Source organism: Danio aesculapii, chromosome 7 (assembly GCF_903798145.1).
Source record: "Danio aesculapii chromosome 7, fDanAes4.1, whole genome shotgun sequence".
Lineage (NCBI taxonomy): Eukaryota > Metazoa > Chordata > Actinopteri > Cypriniformes > Danionidae > Danio > Danio aesculapii.
Window position 1 is genome coordinate 26917430 of NC_079441.1, and position 18462 is coordinate 26935891.

Here is an 18462-nt window from a genome sequence, read left to right on the forward strand (position 1 = left end):
GAATTTGACAGAACTATAATTCCAATCACTTTAGACAAATATACACTTATACCTGTTGTATTCAGACACAGGGCTCCAGTCTTTGGCATCTGGGAAGCAGAACTGTGGAATAGCCTTGAGTCTCTGTTCAGCTTCCCTCATCTGCTTGGTGAGTCTCTCTAGCTGTGGGGGTCAGATGAAAAGGCCTAGTAAGAAATCCATCGCAAATTTTTGCACAACATCTTTACAGTGTCCCTCCACTGCTATGATAAGTATGTAAAGAATATTCATTCATCTACAAAGGGTCAATCCCCCACCACCTACTATGTCACCATAGGCCCTCTGTTCTAGTTTGGAAGCTCAATGACATGTTGACCCTCTGTCGTGTCAACATATTTCAGCCTCTCTAGGGAACACAATCACTGAAGCAGATCTCAGCTAATTAAAGACCTATCTCGGTAACGAAACACGATTGCTATGGTAACGGTTTCCTGCTTATGCCACTTACTGTCAATATATTCCAATGATAAGAGCTCAAAGCGTCTTTATTTTCAGGACCCAGATATACTTCAATGAAATGGAGTGACGATTTAAACAAAAACAGGCCAAAACCAAGTTCATTTAGAGTTTATCTCAGGAGTCCGAACAGCTTGTCAAGGAAAGTTTACTCAGACTGGTAAACAAGCTGGTAAAATACATGGTACATACAAAAGAAGTTTGGCTTTGGGGCTCAGACATCTTTAACCCTTTATATGAATTTATTGTTGAAATATTATTGTTTTTTTCCATACTCCAAAACAGAAAGTGTCATTTAATGGGAACTCAATTTGTTGGAGGCATTGCGGATCACAGGACCCTAATCATTTTCACATTTTTTGGGGATGTCCTAATATTAGAAGTTTTTGGAAAGGGATACATAACATTTTAGAAAATATCTTAAATACTTCAATTGATCTCAGTTTTGATGTTCTTTATTTGGGTAGCAGTCAATGGATTTCTTGGAAAGAAAAAACAAAAATATGTATAGAGTCATCCTTGTTTCAAGTAAAAAAGTCATTACTAGATGCTGGTTTAAACCTAATCCCCCACAAATGCTTTGATTTGATGTTGTGAAAAATATATTCATTATGGAGAAAATTACATGCAGTGTGCATGACCAAAAAGATACATTTGTTGACTTTTGTGGTATAAATGGATTGAGTACATTACTCCCATTCAAGCTAATGCCCCCCCCCCCCCCCCCCATTTAAACTGGAAAAGCTGGAAAAGCTGGAAAAGTGACATATGTCTACTGATGCTTTAAATTGTATCTCTCTGCAATAAAAAACAACTTTTTTTTAAAAAACTTTGAAAAATAATTATATACAATTGAAGACAAAATATTTAGTCCCCCCTTTGATTTTGTTTTTATTTTTTAAATATTTCCCCAATGATGTTTAACAAAGCAATTTCCACAGTATGTCTGATAATATTTTTTCTTCTGGAAAAAGTCTTCTTTGTTTTATTTCGGCTAGAATAAAAGAAGTTGTTAATTTTTTAAGAACAATTTTAAGGTCAATATTATTAGCACCTTTATATATTTTTTTCGATAGTCTACAGAACAATACACTGTTATACAAAAACTTGCCTAATTTTCCTAACCTGCCTAGTTACCTAATTAACCTAGTTAAGCCTTTAAATGTCACTTTAAGCTGTATAGAAGTGTCTTGAAAAATATCTAGTAAATATTATTTACTGTCATCATGGCAAAGATCAAATAAATCAGTTTTTAAAGATGAGTTTTTAAGACTATTATGTTTAGAAATGGGTTGAAAAAAATCTTCTCTCTGTTAAACAGAAATTGGGGGAAAAAGTAAACAGGGGGCTAATAATTCAGGGGGGCTAATAATTCTGACTTCAACTGTATATATATATATATATATATATATATATATATATATATATATATATATATATATATATATATATATATATATATATACAGGATCAGCAGGCGAGCACAGAAACACCATTGAAAATACTGGGATAAAATTAATTTTCATATTTCAAAGGCATGGAAAAGTATCATTTAATGCAGTGCTTTTTGTACATTCACACTAAACATTGGATCAAATAAACACAGGCTTTGTGAGCATAAGAGACTTAAATAAAATAAAATTAAATAAAAAAAAAACATTAAATATCTTACTGTTCTAAAACTGTTGACCAGGAGTTTATATTATAGCACCACAATAATATAAAAAAACACTTCATATGAACGACATTTAGAAATCAATAAATATTATTCACAATCATACATCAAAACTTTATCTAATATGTGAGAATTTACCATAAAAACGTTTAATAAGACTATTAACTCAAACCTTCAGCTAAACATAAAAATCTTATATAATTAATAAAATTAAATCAACACATATGAAGAGATGATGCTAACCATCGAGGACTTTACGAACGACACACACACTTAATACACCTCATATACACATAGACACCTTTATGCTATAAACCTGCAGGTTAACTATGTCTGTATATAATTGCTTATATTTGATTGTAACTTTAACTTAATCTGATTGTAATGCATTAAAGTGCACCTTTTGTAAAGCTTCTTTGAAACAATAATTATTGTAAAATTCACTATACAAATAAACTTGAATTGAATAACCGTCAGTAGACGTCAGATGGTGTGCAGATAATCTTAAATCTAAAACACAATTAGCATCTCTTTTTTTTTTTAAAGGGAAAAGTCACCTTGGGAAACTGATAGGTGACTTCTGGAGCGTAAGAGTTTTTGGTGGGCTTTTTCTTCAGCGAGACCACCACAAAGTATTCAAAAAGCTCCCTTTCCTGCCACTCAATCAACTGTAGCTCCAGCGTCCTGTAACTGGGTGCGCGTCGCAGGATAGACTGCAGCTTCAGCAACCTCTGAGTGTGTGCTGCATAACAAAAACAAATCCACAGACAGTGCTATTTTCAATAAGATGTTCATGCAAGACATAGCTACAATTTCAAAAATAACAATACTGGTCAAGTACAGGGATTTCAGGGATTTCTTATTAAATACTCAGATCTAGTGTTGGCACCATTTATTAAAACTAAAATGGACTAAAATAAGTGTATTAATTGAAATCTGAAAAAATAGATACATTTATAAATATGAAGTCAAAATTATTAGCTCTCTTTTTCAAATATTTCACAAATGATGTTTAACAGAGCAAGGAAATGTTCACAGTGTGTCTGATAATATTTTTTCTTCTGGAGAATGTCTTCTTTGTTTTATTTCAGCAAGAACAAAAGCAGTTTTACATTTTACGGTCAATATTATTAGCCCTCTTAAGCAATATGTTTTTTCGATAGTCTACAGAACATAACTGTGTCGCAAGTTGTAATGAGTAGCACTGGTGTTCCTCAAGGAAGAGTTTTAGCTCCATATTTATTTACATTCTCTATGTCAGATTTTTAATACAGCTCCAAAAATTGTCATCTACAGAAGTTTTATGATGACTCTGCAATTGTTGGTTACATAAAAGATCATGACGAGAGTGAGTATAGGTTGCTTTTAAAAAGTTTTGCTGACTAGTGTGAAACAAAATGTCTTAAATTAAATACTAATAAGACAAAAAAATGATTGTTGATTTTAGTAGACATCCACCACAAGCAAATTGTGATCATACAGGAGTCAGCAATTGAGATTGTTTCATCATATAAGTACCTGTGTGTATATCTGAATAACAAGCTCGATTGGTCTAAAAAACACAATTCAGGCGTATACAGTAAGAAGGGGCAGAGTCGCATTCATTTGTTAAGACGACTGAGGTGCTTTGGTGTGTGTCAGACATTATTAAAAACTTTTTATGATTCTGTTGTGTCTTCTGTGATGATGTATGCTGTAACCTGCTGGAGAGGGGGACTGTTGGAGAAGGAGAAAAACTAATTAAATAAGCTCATAAAAAGGGCAGGTTCTGTTGTGGGGTGTATATCCACTATAGAAGAGATTGCACATGATCAAATGATGGACAAATTTGTCAGTATGATGAACCGCGATAATCATTCCCTTTTTGATACACTCCAAGCGTGTGCAAGCTCTTTTAGTGCAAGATTAATTCAACCCTGGTGTTACAGAGAAAGATACAGGAAGTCATTTTTACCAACAGTGATCAGATTGTATAACCAAAATCATACTAGATGAATTATGCTGAATTGTAATAGTTATTAGATATGGACAAGTGTCTACTTGATGTTTTTGAAACTAAGGTGTGCAGTATGAATGTAATTTTATTATTGTTTTCTTATATATGTAACTTATTTTATTTATTCTTAATATGGAAAGCTCTGCTGTGACGTGAATTTTCCTTTGGGATTAATAAAATCGAACAAAACAAAACAAAACAAAACAAAACAAAAACCATCATTATACTTTCCTAATTACCTTAATTTACCTAGTTAACCTAAATAACCTAGTCTTTTTAAGCTGAACACTAGTATCTTGAAAAACATCTATTAAAATATTAAGCACTGTCATAAAAATAAAAAAAATCAGTTATTAGAAATGCGTTATTAAAACTATTATGTTTAGAAATGTGTTCAGGTAAACACCTGATTAAAAATATACAGGGGGGGCTAATAATTCAGGAGGGCTAATAATTCTGACTTCATCTGTATATATATTATTAGTGGAATGATGCTGCACAGACTTGACATTTACTTGTGACAAATCACAATGTCATGTGATGTTGTTTGCGCAGTCTTTGAGCAGAAGTCAACTCAAACACACTGTCCACTCAGCCAAATGTGCTGATGCCTCACCTTTGAACCTGTCGTCAGAGTCACTTTCACTCTCGCTGTTGTCATCTGCAAACAGAGAATATGTCAGAGGGTCCACTGACAACATTTTTTAAGTCTGGACTTGAACAAGCTAAAATGTTTACCTCTTAAAGACGCAGTTTCTATATTTGAAAGTGAAAGCTTCTTTAGCCTCTTCTTGCCTCTTTTGGTACAGTAGATAGAGTTTATTCTCAGCACCACCTAATAGAGAAAACAAAGCATTACAAAAAATTGAAAATGACTTTTAAAATGCCTCTTATGTACACACAATTACTCTGGAATGTTATGAAGTTTTGCTAAAAAATATTTTTAAGGGGTGTTGTGTATTGATTGTAGCTATTAGTGAGCTCCTAAAAGCCACTGGGACCACTCTATAGCAACTTGTAAAATGTCTAGAAAGGGGAAAACAGTGAAACTGAATCTTTCAGTGCTTCAGGGCATTTTTTTTTTATTCTTGAGAGTGGTTATGCGAACTTGAGCAATCGACTTTGGGTTTTTCACTTTTCTTTTTAAACCCTGGCTGCAGCATATCAACACTGACAATAAAATTGTGTGTGGTTGAAGGTGTTTTCCTTACAAAAACATTCAGAAGCAGTGGGAAAAAAAGTAGCTGGAAGGCAAACTGGTCTGCTATACCTAGCTCTGAACAACTGTCAACTTCACACGTGGCAGGTTTGGTTCATTTAAAACAAACTTTGGTCCAGTCGCTGTTAAAGTGGTTTATTTGAATAAAGTTTGGACACTGTCACTGAATCCTGGTCCAAAATAAATAAGTGTGATGAGACCACAAAAAAGACGTGTCTCTGTATACTTTCAAATAAACTCTGGTGTGAGTCGGCTAAATTATGCAAACAACACCAACAAAAGACATCTAAACGAACCAAAAACGAACCTGATATCACAAGATTCATTCATCTTCCTTCAGCTTAGTACCTTTATTCTTCAGGGGTCTCCATAGCAGAATGAACCCCCAACTTATCCAGCATATGTTTTACACAGAGGATGCCCTTCCAGCTGCAACCCAGTACTGCGAAGCATCCATACACATTCCTTCACACACATACACTACGGACAATTTAGTTTATTCACTTCACCTATAGCGCATGTCTTTGGACTGTGGGGAAAACCGGAGCACCCAGAAAATAAAAACCCACATGAACACGGGAAGAACATGCAAACTCCACACAGAAGTGCAGACTGACCCAGCTGGGACTCTTCCTGCTGTGAGGGGAATCGGAGCCACAGTGTCGCCCATATCAAAATATATGACCACAAAATAATACAGAATACTCAAGCATATATATATTTTTATTATCATACTTGCTACATTTCCAGTACAGGGTGTCAGAAAAGTCTTCTTGCAGCAGATCTGGTCTGTGCCTTGTCTGATGTGTGAGCACTAAAGCAAACCAGGACTAAACGTAATATTTTCTTCTTTTGTTCTGGACCAAAAGAAACCAGAGAATCAAACTAGTGTACGTATATACAGTGTATTTATTTCTGTTTTGCTGTTCTCACTAGAACAAAAGAAACTCTAGCGCTATATCCTAAACAGCATCACTGCATAAGGTGTCCGATTATTGATATATCTGATTATTGCTGATTACGGATACCACTTGTGTCTGATTTAGTGGTCTTTCTTTCCTTTAAAGATTACAGGCCCTATTTTAACAATCTAGGTGCAAAGTCTAAAGCACATGGCACAAAAGCATTAAGGTCCAAATCCACTTTTGCTATTTAAAGGACGGAAAAATACAGTTTGCGCTGCGTTGCTTGTTCAAACAGGGTTGTGCTTATTCTCTTAATGAGTTCTGGCCGTGATTTGAGCATAAAATGCATTAAACCAATCAGAGTCTCATCTTCCATTCGCTTTAAGAGTCACTTGCGTCACACCATAGCACATTTGCTATTTATATGACGGACTTTGTAAGTGAAAAAACGGAATACTTTACTAGCGAGAAAACATTTAAACAGAGCATCTGCAGCACAAGGATAAAGAATGAGCCTCTTCCATTCGGCCTCTTTACTTTCTCTTTACTTCACTTTTACTCTTTACTTCACTCCTTTACTTTCGTAAAGTAAGGAAACGATTTTGTCCGCACTCTGCTGAAGACATCCATTAGCCTACACATTTAATTTTGTTTATTAAGCGCAAAGATTTGTTTTAAAACTATTTCTAAATTCAGTTCTAATTTCCAGCAAAAGAATAAATAAACAGTAATAACGAAGTGTGGTCAAAAATCTGAGTTATATCCATGTACACATCCTATTCTTATGCGTATAATAAATAATACTGCGAATAATAATATGATAATAAAAATGCAAAATGTCATGAATAAACTGAAAAAAGCCCCCTGCATGGAGGTAGTGGTTTTATATTAAATAATAATTTTTGCAACATTTTAATCCTTTACTCTTTATATATATATATATAGATATTGTGTATTGCTGTACATCCTGTGTGTGTTTCTCAGAACAGCAACGCGCCAACAATGCACCTTAACACACCTCCTTTTTAGAACAGAACACCCTTGAGTCCACAAAGTAGCGCAAATGGATTTGCTATTTAAACAATGTGGCGCAAAATATGAAAATTAGGGTTGCGCTGGTCTGAAAATAGCAACAGATCATGCCAAACACGTCTTGACACGTCTACACAAAGCACACAGATCTGAAAATCTATTATCCATTCATCTTAAAGCAGGGTTTCCCAAACTAGGGTTCTTGAGGTAAATGCAGGGAAACTGTAAATTTTTAATAAACAATGACAAATCTAAATAATACGCTTAAAAAAAACTTTTACCAGATGAGAGAATGAACAAATGTGTTTTAAACTATTTAAATAGCAGACACACATTTCAAATGAAATACCTTAATATCTCAGGGTTTACGCTAAACATATATTTTAGGTAAAAGGGACTTGGCTGACAAAAAAAAAACTTTGGGAATTCCTCCATTAAACATCATGAATCATAAGAAAAAGAAATGACTACAAGGTCACTCCACATCATTCTATCCTCACTGTTTACCTTGGGGACTCGTTTCTGCCTGTGGGAGGCCAAGGTATCGGTGGAAGGGTTCAGGCTGTCATCTAATAGGCCACAGGGGGAGGAAGGCATGCCCAGCTGGGGGAGCAGCAGCATGTCATCATGACTGTGCCTCTTAGACAGACGGGACGGGCGCTGGCTCTTCCTGTCAGCAGGACCTGGCAGCCGCAGAGACTGACTGCTCGGTTTAGAGGGCAGCTGGTGAAATGGAAGATGATAAGAAATGAATTGCTTAGCATAACTAAAATATGCAGACAATGACATTTAAAGTGCATTTAAAGAGTATTTAAAGAGAATTCTATATACAGAAATCAGGTAAATTTAGGACCTTTTTAATACTATTTACATACATTTTAGGACTCCATGACTGCTTTAATTTTTAACAGGTTACATTGGCACTTTAATTTACATTTACTATATATTTATCTGTAAATATTAATAATAATCAATGCAACATTATTGAGACAATTGAGAGTAAGTGGGAAACAAAATATTTAATTGAGTGACTTATGCAAAAAATATTCAAATTTACATTAGAATATTAAATAAAGAAACCAGAAACAAGAACTACACCAATGGTGCTAGTTCTGTATGTGGGGCTTCAGTAAACTCTCTGACCTTTAAATGAACTTATGAAACTTTAGATTTCATTTTAATACAACTCAACACATTAATCTAAACATACAATGATTTAGTTGCTTCTACATTTTTCATGGCGGGTTGAATTTAAACAGTACTTGTTCCAACTCATTATCCTTCAACCGTTTACACAAAAAACGTGCATTTCTACATTAGTTAATTTATGCTTAAACAACCGGGCTTGACAGAACTTGCGCTGTCATGTAGCAGTCGTTGAAGCAAAGGCATTAAAACTACACAGAATCCCACTAATTGCCTATGCAATGATTAAATTATGTCAAACTTTAGCACACAACCTCTTTGGAGAAATATACTTTACATATATAATAAAAATAAATAAATAAATGTAATGACATGTAAAGGAATGCTTGACTTATTTGGAAACAAGCTCATTTTACAAGTCCCCTAGAGATAAACACTTGAGTTTTACTATTTTTGAATCAATTCAGCTGATCTTCGAATCTAGCGGGAGCAGTTTTAGCTTAGCTTAGCATAAATCATTGAATCAGATTAGACCATTAGCAGCTCGCTCAAAAATTGCAAAAGTATCCCGCCAGAGATCAGCTGAATGGATTTGAAAATGGTAAAAATCAACTGCTTAATTGTAGGGTAGTTGTAGATTAAAAATAATTACAAATTAAAGTGGAAAGTTAAACTTTTAAAATCAATTTAATGGCCTCAATACTCTCTAAATTGACTTATCATCTTTTTAAGACCCTACAGCTTTTTAAGACCCTACAGCTGGCCTTAGTACAGTAAAAAGACACTAATTCAATGTAATTTTACATAAATCTCATATTGAAAAGCAGGTGATCTCATCACTATCACTAACACAGCCAAAGAAACTACCTGGGGAGGTGTTATGGACTTCCTTTCTTGGGAGGTCCACATCCTGTTGAGTGAGTCCCGGGACCTCTCGGGTAACAGGCGGGAATTTCTGGCCAGACATCTCCTCACTGGATCTACATCCTCATATGGATTCTCTTTCTCTGTTTGCAGAGGAACAGAGAACAGAGAGAGCACAAGTCAGACTAAAACCAAACACCAGCTGCCCAGGAGGCAACTTGAAAGGTAGCGAGGTAACATGCCTTCTTAAGGAGTGAGTGGGAGAGAGAGAGAGACGAGCTGATAGGAAAAGGGCGAGCAGAGGGTATGGAAGGCGGTGGAAGATGATAATGAAAAGAGGGAGCCGGAGGCACCCAACGGGGCAGCTATTGAATGCTGGGAAAGGATTATTCATGGAAGTTTACTGCTGGCGTGCTTGAAACTCAAGTGCATCGTCTCCAAAAACAGTTTCTGTTGGACATAAGCTGGACAGCACTCTGTCTCCTAAAATAAGGGCCAGTGATGAGTCAAGATAAGAGAATGCAGACAGTGCAGAACCTTCAGCTGGCTCCGCACAAGACCCCACAATAACAGTAAAAACTAACATTTAGAATTTGTCAAAACGTGTCAAGGATGAATCTTTTTTTTTCCTAACATGTTTTCTCATGCAAAAGGGTGGACTGCTTCTTCGTTAATCACCTCAGGATACAAATAAATGTGTGCTTTTATCTGTTAAGAAACTTTGGCAGGCTAATGGGACGCAAGGACGAGATGACCTGAATTGAGGCTGCAAGATGTTTTAATGGGAGCCATGTATGAAAAATTAACAAATAGCTGCTCTAGACGTATTGTTCTGCTAATAGCAGAAGTTAATTAGGTTATGCTTCGGGTCTGCAAAATGTTTTAATGTTTTTATAACAAGCCTCTTATGCTCACCGAACAGTAAAGTGAACTGGGATGCCAATACTGTAGCTTTCTGCGTCTCATGATTTTTCAGAAACAGTTCTAATACTTTGACTTGGTGTTAAAGAAACATTTCTGATTATTATGTTCTGTTTATAATCTTATTATTGTTTAAAATTGATGTGCAGCTAAACATTTTTGTGTAAACATTTATTTTAGTCTTCATAATTAAAAATAAGCACTAATGTCTTTTCTTTTTTTAAAGCTTACTGATTTTTTTAGATGTAATAAAAATATGACAATATAACATCACAATCATATTTACATCTTTGCTTTCGATTTAGAGGATAATAACAAAAATAATGAGGGAAAAACAAAACCAAAAAAAAGGATAAAAAAAGAAATAAAAAAGGAAAAGGGAGGGGGGCACAGGTTGTTTAAATGAATAAAAGATTATTTTAGAAAAAACATTAGGAAGAAATTGTTGAAAATACAAATCATCTATAGACGACATTCACCAGATCATCGATATGGCAATGGCTTTTTTAAATATTTCAAACTTTTTTGTATTTTTTTTTTTTTTTTTTTTTGCTGCAACAAGACAATACATCATTGTATACAATACAACATGGGAAAAATTACAGTTTGTCTTATTTTTCTTATTTTCCCACTATCCCCTCAAAATAAAATTAATTAAATGTATGAATTATAAACAAACATATCCTCTGAAAGAAAAAACGTAATAATTATAAATTAAAAATTAAATAAAAAATAAAAGAAATTCTTTAAAATATATATATTAATGATCAATAAGCAAGTTTACGATAAGAGCAAAAATAAAAATAAAAAATAGAAAAAATAAATAAATAAATAAAATTGAAAAGTTCACATTAAGGAGTCAATATTTCCTCCTTCCAATTATTTACTGTGTATTAGATCTGATATCAACTGAACAGGGTAAGCCTTTGATATGGTCTAACACAGGGTTCCAAATCTAGTATAAAGATTTGAGAGATCCTGCAAGTAAACATCTTAATTTCTCAAGTTTTATGTAACTAAAGATTTCTCGGATCCACATGTCATGGGATGGAGGAATCACCTGTTTCCATTTGATAAGAATGGCTCGTCTAGCAAAAAGAGTAGAAAAAGCAATAACTTGGCGAGATGCAACAGTTAAGTCAACTCTCTCTGAAATACCAAAAAGGGCTGTCAAGGGGTTAGGGTTTATGTTAATAGATTTATTAAGTGTGTCAAAAATACTGGACCAGAAATTTTTCAATTGGGGGCAACTCCAGAACATATGGAGATGATTGGCAGGAGAGTGCTTACAACGATGACAGGCATCACTTCAATCAGGGAAAAATTTGGCTAATTTGGCATTAGTTAAATGAGCTCTATGGAGCACCTTACACTGCATTAGGCCATGTCTGGCACATATAGAAGAGAGTGGACCGTCTTTAAAATATCCTCCCATTGTTCTTCCGTAATATCAACACCAAGGTCATTTTCCAAACTTTTTAAAAATAAATATTTAAAGTTAAATTAAAGATTGGCAAAGGCTGGCAAAAGAATCTCATGGACAAAAAACCGTGCTGCTCATAAAAAATCTGGTTATTGCATCAATTTGTGACAGCAGCAGCTCAATATAATGAAAACCTATAATAAGAATTATTCTTTCCTTGTCACTAATACATGTCAACAAATTATACCGAAACCAAAAATCTAAATGCTGCCAGTCTCGACATGATGTAATAGCAGTTGTGCAGATCCCACACAAAACAGTGCCCTACTTTACCATTGTCTTCTTCTTGTAAGACATTGGCATATCACACACACTTCTGTCCTGTTTCCCTCCACTAGATACGCAACATAGTGCTTGTTACCAAAACATGCTTACTCGAATGCCTTTCTTATCTGTGCAGTAATCATGCCTGTTACAGTTGGAAACTTGAATATTTGCCTGTAATTTTTCTGTAATACACCTCCAGCTTCCCTTTAAAAAAGCAATCAAATCTGTCCAATTCATGCTGCATCTTGTATATGAAAACATTACCAACCATTTTGCAATATGCTGTACACATTACCACTTTAGCAAGACAAAACACATGTCAACACTGTCAAAAGCGCCACTAAGTGAACTTGGCCATAATAATCACAGCGTAAAGTCTTCGAAAAAGCTTGCGGGAATGCAAAAAAGGCACTATACTATCAAAGTAGCAACTAACTACACAACAGCCTGACATCACGAGATGCACTGCTGAAATGTGCCCTAGTTCCATTAGGGCTGAGAGACACAATGACAGGCAAGCAATTGCCCAGAGTGCTCTGTGAGGCTCCCAAACGAAGCCGTGTAATCACAGCATGTTGTAGAAATGATACGCCTTCTTGACCACTCACGTACAAGAGGGTACTAATCAACTCCTCTACTTACAGGAGCTCCGCAAAACACACAGACGAAAGCAGAAAAAGCGGGCACCCCAAACCAAAACACGCACTGTGCTCCTGTTTACACAATAGGATTTCAAAGGGAAGGACGTTTAGAGCTTGATGAGTGACCGAGCAGTACGCTGCGTGAGTATCAGACTACCAATAAAAGCAACACAGCAGACGCAGCCGTTTTATGGCCATTTTGCGCTCTTCACCATGCGGTCATGTGAGATAAGGAATGGGCCTCAGATGAAATGGCTCTGTGATGTGTAGACAAGCAGAATACACTTTTTGTTTCGAAAAAAGATAAAAAGAAAATGGGAATGAGGGATGGGTAGTCTATTAAAAAACATTCACAAAACAATCTGACCATTAAGCCAGAAGTATTTGCTAAGGTATTAATATAGGCACAAATGAAGTCATTTTTACTTCATGTGTTTGGTGGTTCATTCCACTGTGGTGAACCATGATAAATCAGGGACTAAGCCAAAAGAAAGTGAAGACGTTGCATTTTGGGTGGAAATGAAAATCGGGTTGACATCAGAACCCAAGTCAGACAGACGTCAGTGTCCAATGTCGGACAGACGTTGGGTTTTGGTCACTTTCCAAGGCAACCTAAAAACAACCAAAAATAAAGATCTAATGATGTTACAGCTTGACGGTGTGTGGACGTTACCACTATGATGTTTATCAGACAATTTTGGTTGCCATAACCAACGAACAAATATCAGTATTTGAGGTCAATATGATGTTGGTTTAAGATGTTGACACAACATTGGATTTTGGTCGCTTTCCAACACATCCTAAATTCAACCAAATATCTACATCATTTGACATCGTAATTAGACATCAAAATAACATTGTATTTAGACACTGGCTAGACATTGAACTTTGGTCACCTGACATTACGACCTAAATCTAACCTAATGTGGGTTTAAGATGTTGGCTCGACGTTGGATTTTGGTCACTTTCCAACACAACCTAAAATAAAAAAATCAAAATCATTTGACGTCAAAATTAATTAATTGGATGTCAAAATAACCTTGTCCTTAGACGCTGGCTAGATATTGAATTTTGGTCACACGACATCACTACCTAAATCTAACCTAATCTAACCAATGTCTTATGAGGTTGTGTGCCTGCTGGGATGGTTTTAATTCCTACACTCTCAAAAATCATTCTGAATCAATCCAGATTTCTTTTACAAAATTCTGCACAGAAATAGTAAAAAAATGGCACAGAACCCATGTTGCCAAATTTAATATATTATCACGTGATACATGTTTTTATTACAATTATAATGTATGTGCAAATGTGCTGAAGTGGTTTTTATCTTATGTCAAATTATTTTGTAAACAGGGATTCAATTACGTACAAACGGATTTAACAACGTATGTGCATATTATTACGAAAAAACGATATGCCACCAAAAAAGATTACCACACAGGCGGAGGAGGTTGACGTTATCAAGCTAGATATGTTGACAGAGGAAGTTTCTGTTGTTAGACAACAGCAGAAGATGATTCTGTTACTATAAAATTGGGTGGCGGATCTGGAGCAATTCACCAGGATGAATGAAGTAGTGGTCACCAGATTAGAAATCAAACCTTGCGACAACGACTTACTGAATACAGCAAATACAACAAACATGAAGCAAGCAATAATAAAGGCATTTTCAATACAGAATTCTTGAAAAGCAAAAGCACAGGTGATCGGCAAGGATGAATCTTTTTGCACGCTTATGTCGGACCCCTGAACATTTTTTGAAAAAGGTTGTGTGTTTGATGCTTCATGTATGCCAGTGCTCCACATTACGGCAAAATTGATGCAAAGGCACCAATAACAATACTCAGTTATTTAATATCATTGAATACTCTGATCAGTCTGTGTGCTATTGCCACATTTAGTGTTTATTATTTTCCAGATTATGCACTAAACAGCGTTATGAGATCAGGTGAGAATTACAACCACAAATGTCTCAGTGATTTAAACTTGTTTAAAGCCAAATAAATCAGAGCTGTCATTCTCATAAGCACTGTTCCAGAAAAAAGAGCAGAGACATTGTGAAACAGGGATCCAGTTTGAAGGCATTACAGTACACATGTCAAACACATTAACCATGGTTTAGTGACTTAAGTATTGTTCCAGAAATATGTTATTTCATATCAAATTTTACTAATGTATAAAATGCATAAAAGGTGAAAAGAAATAAATAACTACAGTACTTTTGATAGAACCAGCTGCGCATGTGTATTACTTTTTACAATGACAGTGAGGTGCTATGACTTTCAAATGTATAAAATATCAGGCTATTATAATTTTTAAGGATGGTACTGTTTTTATTTTTGCTGGTGAATTCAAACGTACATCAACACAACCTCCAGAAAGTTACTCTCATCTAGTACTTTAAAATACAACACTTGTAATGTTAAAGTGCAGCATTACAATGCTGTTACAAATACAGCATTATCAGGAGTTGGTGCCACAATCTGTACACTTTAGAGGCCACTGGTATCAAACATTAGTCTGGAGCCCGCTTGTGAATGTGTAAAAAATTAATGGTTAGTTTGGGCTTTATGGTCACTTATAAGACCCTCGCTAAGGACTGAAGGAAGGAGGCCTTTGTTAGAAACTGTATTTCATTGTGACACGAATAGGTTTCCCTACAAGCGATTTATCTCATAGCAAATGTAATATGACCCGGCCATCTGGAGATATTTGGCCAATCCATTATCACTCTACTAATATGCATTGCATATGGGGGATATGTCAGACCTGCCACCAGACGAGACAGGCTCGGAGCCAAAATGCAATGTAGGTTCAACCTGAGAGAAAGTAACAGACTCACATATGTATATCATAAATAATGTTTATGTATTTAAAAACCAACATTTTATTAGCAAACAGGCTAGAAACCTTGGACTGTTTGGTGACATCGTGTGAAAACAGGCTATCTGATAATCTGGGTGGTTCTGGAGACCACCCTTAGATGCTTCTGTCAGACTACACCAATCCGGAACTCAATGGATATGGCATAAAAGGCACATATATTTCTCTGGAACTAATCAGTATTCACAAAAATGTATAACCCCAATGCATGATCCCACACCCGAGGTGTTCACTGGAACAATGGAACCATTGTCAGGAGGAAAAGGCTGAGAGTCACCCACTTTCCCAACCGCTAGAGACTCATGCACCGCCTGGACCCAGCGGTCATCATCATTTCTAGAACAACACACAGTGAAGCCTGTATTCTTGGCTGCAGAGCTGATGTAACGATGTATAAACTTCAAGCCAACCAGACCACAAACTCCTTCTGCTCTTTTGCCAACTGGGCACTTACTCAGCCAGACTTCTTTACAGCACCTGATGCCCCAGCCTGATCAGCAATAGCAAGACACAGATTTATAGTCTGGCCACAGGGCAAGACCCGTGAACACTGTAACAATGTCAAGCCCCCGAGGGTCTGAGCATTAGTGCATACAGACTATTTCCTGCCAGGAAGGAATTTAGCACATAAAATCAGCCAGCGCCACATGCCAGTGCTTCATCACCTTCAGTAGACAAAAAGGGGATTTAACCAGGGCTTGTGTAAAATACAAAGTTCTGTCATGAAACTCTATGCATACGCAGAATGCTAGGTCACACCTATCAACTACGTATATGGCGCTGTCACCTTGGCAGCCAATGAGCTTTTAAATGCCTCAGTGTTGTTTACACTAGGAATATTCACCACATTTCGAAGACCCTCCTCCACCCCAGCTCCACCTGAGTTTAGATCTGCCAAAAGGGTTACATGTATATTATATTATATTTACAGCAATAGTGTGTTATATTCTCAGACTCATATACAGTACCACCCGCTTTGAATATTATCAATCGATTGAATGGGCATAATCAGTGGTTATCAGCTGATAGATATGGGCCTGTAAGGGCCTTCTGTACCTACTAGTAGGCTCAGAATGCTGTTATCATCCATCCACATGGTTCATTAGCTATAATAATAGAGAAGACTCCAGATCCAGATCTGTTTTTACATTACTGTGGCGGTTGGGTTTAGGGTTGGGGTAGAGGTAGACATTCATAAAATACAATTAATGGGAAATTTTATAAGTAATATAAATAATTCTCGTGGTTAATCAGCTACACTAATAGAGAAGACTCCAGATCCAGATCTGTTTTTACATTACTGTGATGGTTGGTTTAGGGCTGGGGTAGGGGTAGACGTTAATAAAATACAAGTAATGAGAAATTTAATAAACAATATAAATAATTCTCATTAATTTCCGGCCGCAACCATATGTGATCTATAGCTGATCAACCATGTGGATGGATGATAACAGCCTTCTGAGCCTACCAGTAGGTGCAGAAGGCCCTTACTGGCCCATAGCTATCAGCTGATGACCACTGATAATGCCCATTCAATCGAGTGATAACATTTGAATCGGCTGCATATATTAACAGTAGCAGGTCTCGGTACTTGATCAACCATAAGAATAAAGTAATAATATTATGCTTGCATAAATGCTTTAATATAAACAGTGAAAATATATAAAATTTACAAATAATTTGTTCTTTAAAAAACAAATGAAAGCTAACATTTTTACACCAATAATATTATACAATTATTTTTTTCAAAATCCCTGAATGATTTTCAAGTTCATCTGCTACATCTTTAAGATACAATTAAAAGAAAGCAACTGTTCTCTGGTCTTACCCACTATGTCCTCATAGGCGTTTTCCTCTAGCGTGCTCTTGGAGCTGGGCCGACTGTGGTTTACTGTGCCATTTTCTGTGGGTGAGGAAGGCAGACTGACAGCATCTTCTGACTCACACGACTCTCTACAAACAAACAGAGATAAAGAACAAAACACAGCTTTTGGACATCAGCCTTCTGAGCAAGTGAAGAGCAGTTCTGTTTGGCTCAAGGCAAAACCCTTTCATTTGAATGATCACAATCAGGCCAGACCGCCAGAGAAGATGAAAGATGAGTCACTTATGAAGATCTTTAATACATCCAATCACTTAACAGTTCTACCATAATGGTGCTTTTCCACTGCAAGGTACAGCTCAGTACAGCTCATTTTTGGGGCGTTTCCACTGTGTACAGTAGAGATGCTTAAACTAGGGCCTGTGGGCCAAAGTTGGCCCATGGTAACCTTTGATTTGGCCCACCATCCCATCTGAGAAGAGTGATGAGTACAAAGGGGATGGTATCGATATTGTCCATTCAAATTTAATGCAACTGTTTGTTTTATTGTTAAAAGCTAACTGTAATTAAACGTTTTAATTAAATGGTGTAAATTAATCAAATTTTGTTTAAATGTACATACTGTCACATGACAATTCAGAGACTTTGGTGAGCAAATCAAGTCAAAGGCAGATTCTGCTTGACTAGTGTATTCAGCATCGAACTCCACTGTGTTATAAATGTTGTTGTTTATGTTTTATTGCAATAAGTTGTCATTTATAAGGTTACACAGCATTAGTTAATATGATTTAATGTAATCTCTTCTATTTATTTTGACATATCCTGAAATAAATTAAGAAATTACCCATGGCAACTTTAATGTAATAGTTTGGTATATTTACCTTCGGCCCACAGCTCTCAATGATATTTGTTTTTGGCCCTTCATATGAAAAAGTTTGAGCACCCCTGGTGTACAGTAATTTGCACTTTGTACTTTACTAGTTGTCCAAAATCGCCTACTACTCAAATAGTTACATGATCGTTAGAAAAGTACATTTATATAGTATGAATTTGAGAAGAATGAATGGAATTTGGATGTACTACATCCTCCATTTTTCATTATCACATAAC

The 18462-nt window shown here is 35.9% G+C and overlaps 1 protein-coding gene across 3 annotated transcripts in view; it reads right to left on the reverse strand.

Moving 5' to 3' along the window:
* Positions 1–18462, reverse strand: part of dennd2b (DENN domain containing 2B) — a 98479-nt gene that overhangs the window by 37148 nt on the left and 42869 nt on the right. For all 3 annotated transcript variants that reach the window (XM_056461475.1, XM_056461474.1, XM_056461476.1), the window contains exons 4-10: positions 17359–17483; positions 9336–9475; positions 7830–8045; positions 4905–5001; positions 4783–4827; positions 2728–2912; positions 53–162 (exon numbers count right to left, since the gene is read on the reverse strand). In XM_056461475.1, coding sequence (XP_056317450.1) covers positions 53–162; positions 2728–2912; positions 4783–4827; positions 4905–5001; positions 7830–8045; positions 9336–9475; positions 17359–17483 — 918 coding nt within the window. The remainder of the gene's footprint in view (positions 1–52; positions 163–2727; positions 2913–4782; positions 4828–4904; positions 5002–7829; positions 8046–9335; positions 9476–17358; positions 17484–18462) is intronic.